We start from the raw sequence: 5,899 nt of genomic DNA, 5'->3' as shown, positions 1-5,899 counted from the left end.
CTTGCGCAGCTCAGGTCTATTCAAGAGGCATTTAATTCCCCTCGCAAGTCCAGGCGAATGGGGAGCTGCCATCTGGTGTCTGATGGCAGCGCGGGGAAAGGAAAGGGCTCTCTGGGAAGCGGCGCGCTCGCCGGGCTTCAGATTCCGTGGAAATGGCTCCGTTATTAGGGCTGGGTGATGGTTTTGTTCGTGCCCCGTGTGGGCTAAAGCCGGGCTTGAGAAGGGAAAGGGTCCTGGAAAGCAGCAGCGCCCCAACACTGGGGCCGGGACCCTCTAGACCAACACACACCACCTGCCAAAAATCCTCCCTCATCAGGCACTGGGATCCCGGTGCCGGCTCAGGATGAGCTGGGAGCTGACTCTGGCATGCACCGAGTGTGTGCGGTCTCTGCCCCACCTGGTATCCCCCTGGTATCCAGGGAATTATTTTAGGAAGTTGTGGAGCTGTGGGCAGTGCTGCGCCACGGCTGCGCCTTGGCCAGGGCACTCTTGAGCCTCCCTGATAAAGCCGGGAGCGTGTCCCGGCACCGGCAGCAGAGCGGATCTGCGGCGGCCACGGGCAAACCCAGCGAGGAGGAGTTTCGGCTCTCCAAAGTGCCAGGATGTGTTTAAACCCGGAGGTTCGTGCGTTTAAATTCAGCGGGGTGCTGGGGAGGGGGGTAGGCGCGGTACCTCTGGATTTAGGGTGCGTTTGGGGGATCTGGCACTCAACGGGTCTGCCCCGCGGAGCCGTGACCCTGCTGCCGGCGTGTTCTCTCCGGGGGAGGGACACGAGGGAACAAGACTGACCAGTTCCCAGGGAGGAAACAGGCTGTTCCCTCGCGGCACAGGTAGTTTTCCTTGGCAGGCGCTCAGCCGTGCCCGGGGTGCCCTTGCAGAGCCCTGCCGCGCTGGCTCCGCGCCCGCGGTGCCACGAGCTGGGGTCAGACCCGTGCGTGCAGTGCGGGTGGGTGGCTGCGTGGTGTCCCCGGGCAGTGCCAGCAGCAGGAGCAGGTGGCATTCCCGTGTCGGAGCCGTGCCAGGGCAATGCAAGCCCTGCACAGGGTGGATGGGACGAGGGTGGGCTGCCACGGAGGGCCGCAGCGTGGGAAGGTGCCAGCACCGAGCGGTGGCACTTTGCCAGTCCCTCAGCAGCGGTGATCCCCGTGCGTGTCCCCTGCATCGGGGCTGCCTCCTCCCCAGGGCATCAGGACGTGGGATGGCACAAGGCAGCAGCGCTCTGACCCCTTTCCCGCAGGCTGGGAAGGACGTGTCCGCTGGCACAGCGGGGAGAGAGAGGTGGGATGTGTTTACATCACCTGTGCTGCAGCACAGGGCACAAACCCTGCCCTGCCAGGGCCGGGTGCTGCCCATGTGAGCATCCCTCGCCCCCGCACAGCAGCGGGATGCAGGCAGCCCTTGGCATCCACAGCCCTTGGCACGGACGCAGCACCAGGGCTCTCTGCGGAGCTCCCGGCTGTGTCCAAAGGAGCAGAGTTGTCCCCTCTGGGCTGCCAAGCCCTGCAGGAGCATCAGTCGTGGCTTTTCCCCTTTTCCCGGAGCTGAGTGTTCCCAGGGGCTCTCAGAGCTCCTGCACGCCGGGTCTGAGTGCCAGGCTGCAGGGATGAGGCTATGAGGAGGCAGCCAGAGGTTTCTTTGCTTTAATTCCAGTTTTTGGTCATCCCTGGCAGCTCCCAGCTGGAGTGTCCATGCGGGATGCAGATGTGAGTGTGGCTTCGAGCACTGGGATGTCACCCACAGCCGGAGCTGATAACAGGGATTATCTCAGTGTGTCATCCAGCTCTGGGGACAGGCTGGGAGCAGCTCGTTGGGACCCTGTGGTTGGAGGGAGAGGAGAGCCGGGCCACAGATTGGCCAAATCCTGCTCCCCACTGGGATTTCCATTGGGGCAAGCTGGGATTGGATCGCTCTTCCCAGGTGGGAATTGCTGAGGCCCTGCAGCAAACCTGACCCGACACACCTGGAAAAAGCCCAGAGAGGAAACTCCATGCAGGGCTTCGGGATGCTGGGAGACCCAGCCAGGAGTGCTGGATTCAAAGGCAGGTCACGGATGAAAGCTGCTTGCACACATATGTGCAGCTGTAGGTGAATCATTCACATCTACCCCAGCATTTCTTTTTGGTAAAAACAGGCACTTTCCAAAGTTTCAGGGCACCGTGGGTTTCCTGTGGAATTCCCACGTGTGGCTTCAGCACATTCATGGATGATGTTCCGAGGCTGGTGTCTCCACCGGTCTGGCTGAACTTCGTGGTTAAAGTCAGCCCAGGAACTGCTGAATTTCAGGATGATGCTGAAGCTCATGGTGTTGCATCAAGGCTCCCAAGCAGCCCCGAAGTCCCTTTTCATTCCAGAACCCTCATTTACTCTCAAACTTGACCCAGCCAGGAATGGGTCCCCTGGGCAGTGGTGGGATGTGCAGCTGTGCTGATGTCCATGAGTGGATGGTGCCAACTGTGGGACCTGAGGCTCTCAATTGGTATTCTGGCTAATCCTTCCCTGGATTTGTTCTGCTGCAGCAATGAGCAGGTTGTGGAGTGGGGACAGGGCTGGTTTTGCTGCTTGTTTTGGTTTTGAAGCTCTTCTGGGCTCCGTGCTGAGAACCCAACCCCTTCAGAGGTGCCCGGGCAGCCCAGCACCCCCAGAAGCGGCCAGCACTTTGGAACACCTTTGGTGGCCTTTGCTCAAGGGCAGGGCTTTACCATGAGCTGGTCAGTGAGGGGTTAAACCTTTTCCATCCCTCTGTGAGCCGGATGCATTCCCTGGGGCTGCTGAGCTGAACTCCAAGTCCTCTCTCCCAGAGGGTCGTGGGGCACCCTGTGCCAAGGCCTCCCCACCCTCAGGGGGAAGAATTCCTTCCCAATATCCCATCCATCCCTGCCCTCTGGCACTGGGAAGCCAACCCCTGTGTCCTGTCATTCCACGCCTTTACCCAAAATCTCTATCCAGCTCTCCTGGAGCTCCTTTAGGCACTGGAAGGGGCTCTGAGGCCTCCCCAGAGCCTTCTCTCCTTCAGTGCCAAAAGGGACTTTGCAGCTGCTGGGGGTGGATGGAGGGGTGGATGGATGGAGGGATGGAGCACAGCGAGGTCCCTGCAGCAGGAGGGGTGGTTTGGGGGGGGTCAGGGACACGGAGCCAGGCTGCAGCTGGCTGCCTCCCCACGGGAACAGCGCCAGTCCCTGCTGTGCCGCAGCCTTGGGCTGCTCCTCTCCCAGGAGCCGATGCCTTGGCAGCTCCCTGAGTGCAGCAGTGTCCCTGCAGCTCCCTGGGACCAGCTTTAGGTGTGTGCCAGGGGGCTCTGTGAGGGAGGGTGGGACACCAGGCTGCCAGCGGAGGTGGCTGCATGACTTCTGCCACCTGAGGTGACTTTTCTTTCTGTCCCTGCTGTCTCTGGGGGACAGGGGCTTTTCCCAGCCAGGAGCTGAGCTGTCTGATGCTCAGGGAGTTGTGTTTCTCTCACTGTCCCTGCATCCAGCTGCCCCAAAGGGTCCCTGGAAGGGAGAGGAGGAGGGGGATGCTGCTGGAACAACGGCTGCTCCTGCAGCCCAGGGGTTGTTTTCCCACTGTGCTGTGCTTGGTGAAACACGTCAGGTTTGGTTTCAATTTGAATTCCTGTTTGTCTGATGAACAGGACATCGGCCCTTTGGGGGATTTTTGCTCTGGGAGCGGTTGCCTGTGTCCTGGGATCAGTTCCCTGGAAGGCAGCGGGGCTGTGTCAATGTTGCTGTCGTGCTGCCCTGGGTTTGTCGCTGTCACCTGTGCTGCTGTCCCTGCTCCTGCGCCCTGTTCCTGGCTGCTGTAGCATGTACTGGGCTTCAGACACCATAATTCGCCACCTCCTGGAGCAGAAACACCCTCACAGAGGACATCAGTGACTCTGACGCAGCGGCAGCTTCAGGGTGGCCGTTTCTTTTCCCTCTTGCTGCACAGCAGCTGCTGCAGCACTGTCCAGGACAGGCGTGTGCCGGAGCACCCCGGTCCATCCCTGTCCCTATGGTCTCTGTACCTCCTTTGCAGTCTGGGGTGGATGCCAAAACCCCTTAACTGCAGTCCAGAGCCCTGTGTCCTCATCCCATTCCAGTTTCTCTCGTGTCCAGCATCCCCTTTCCATTCCCAGCTAAGTCCATGTGTGTTAAACTCCGGGATGCTCCACCCCGGAGATGATCCCATTTCCAAACGGGGTCAGACAGGCCCGTGAGCAGAGACAGGGCAGGGACAGGAGGAGGTCAGGGCTGCCCTGGGGAACCACCAGTGTCCTGCCAGCTGCTGGCTCCCGCCAGCCCAGTTCTGCCCGTCAGGCCACGAGATGTCACATCCCCAATGTGACTTTTGGAGCTGAGGCTCCGGCTGTCCCTTTTCTGGGCTAAAGGATGGAAAACCCTCTTGAGTGGTGCCGAAAGCACGTGGGCATTCCATGGGATTGCTGACTCACGTGGCTGGGGGGGAGGAGCCAGCTCTGTCTGTCCCTCCACTGCTGACGGATGTCCTGGGGACCTCGTGGGTGGTGGCCTTGCCCAAGGTCCGTGGTGGTGGTCCCCGAGGATCTGTCCTCATTCTTGTCCTCCCTGTGTCTTTCAGATGTCCTGTGGTAACCTGTCCCCCACCAGGAGGTCCTGCCTGCCTTAGCCAGCACCCTGCCAGCGATGGCCTCAACGCCCCAGTGAGGGGCAAAAGGACAAGGAGCGAGTGTCCCCAACACCGCCACATCCCCCAGGACAGCCATGGAGGCCCCTCTGGATGTGCCCGTGGGGAACCTCATTGACTTTGACACCGAAACACCCGCCTGTGACCCCTCAGAGCCCGCTCCTCCCGCTGCTCCCAGTGACAACGGGCACCTGGGGGACACGGGGGACGTGGCCGCAGAGGAGAGCGATGCCACCGAGTCAGCAGACAGCGAGAATGACATGGGGGACTCTCCCCGGCACTGGGGGGGCGACACGCTCCTCCACCAAGTCCTTCTCCTCCAGCCAGAGCACGGAGTCGGCACGGGACGAGGCCACAGCCGAGCGCCGGGAGTTCATGCGGAGTTACGTGGAGAAGATCTTCACTGGGGGGTGAGTGAGCGGGGCTGGTGACACCAGGGACATCCCGCTGGATGGGACGGGATGGGATCTGGCTGCTTTCCCGCTCTGGGAGCAGCAGTTTGTGTCCTTCCCCGAGCTCGGCTGCTGCCCCACGGTGTTGGTGCTGAGGGGGATGTGGCTTTTGCCTTGCACCCCTCTCCTGGCCACGGCCCAGCTCATCTTCCACCCCCAGCTTTCCTCCCTGCTTCTCTCTCCCCATTCCCGTGCCAGGGCTCACCGTGCCGGGAGTCCCCATCTCCTCTCCCTGCTGATGCTCGTGGAAATGCCGGTGGCTCGCACGTGCCCAGGGACCCTGTGGCAGCCTCTGGCTGTGCCCCCAACCCTGCATCGCCCAGATCCTGGCGCTGTGGTCTCCGTAACTCCGTGGCTCAGCGTGTCAGGCTGGATGGAGCAAATGGAGCGTGAGGAGCAGCAACAGGGCTTGTTTTCGCTCTGGGGCTCGGCGCCTGTCTCCAGAGCTCAGTTTCTGCTCGCGCTGGCCTTGGCTCTTCCCTTCTCCCTCTGCCTTTGGTTTCCCTCCTGCCAGGGAGGAAGAAAAGAGCAGCACAAGGCGAGGGATGACAAAATGGATGCTACTCTCCTCCTCTTCCTCTGCCTTCCTCCCCGGGATGCTGATGCCAAGAGGGATGTTGGGGGTTGCAGGTCACATCCTTGGTCTTAATGATGTTTTTTTAATTTTTCCCTATTTTAGGGAGGATTTGGACCAGGAGGAGAAGGCCAGGTTTGGGGAGCTCTGCAGCAGCGAGAATGGGAAGGGCAGGGAGTGGTTCGCGAGATATGTGAGCGCCCAGGTAAGGGGAGGGGTGGGAAGCAGCAGG

General features: G+C 61.0%; 1 protein-coding gene across 1 annotated transcript in view; it reads left to right on the top strand.

The window, feature by feature from the left end:
• The window catches only part of KIAA0513 (KIAA0513 ortholog), a 12,825-nt gene that overhangs the window by 4,462 nt on the left and 2,464 nt on the right, over positions 1-5,899 (top strand). Inside the window, 3 exon segments of the mRNA XM_017741404.1 lie at positions 4,576-4,933; positions 4,935-5,051; positions 5,773-5,872. Coding sequence (XP_017596893.1) covers positions 4,719-4,933; positions 4,935-5,051; positions 5,773-5,872 — 432 coding nt within the window. The 5' untranslated portion in view covers positions 4,576-4,718.

Source organism: Corvus brachyrhynchos, unplaced genomic scaffold (assembly GCF_000691975.1).
Source record: "Corvus brachyrhynchos isolate BGI_N302 unplaced genomic scaffold, ASM69197v1 scaffold365, whole genome shotgun sequence".
Taxonomy (NCBI): Eukaryota; Metazoa; Chordata; class Aves; order Passeriformes; family Corvidae; genus Corvus; species Corvus brachyrhynchos.
Note: the sequence above shows the minus strand (reverse complement) of the source record. Positions and strands in the feature narration are given on the sequence as shown.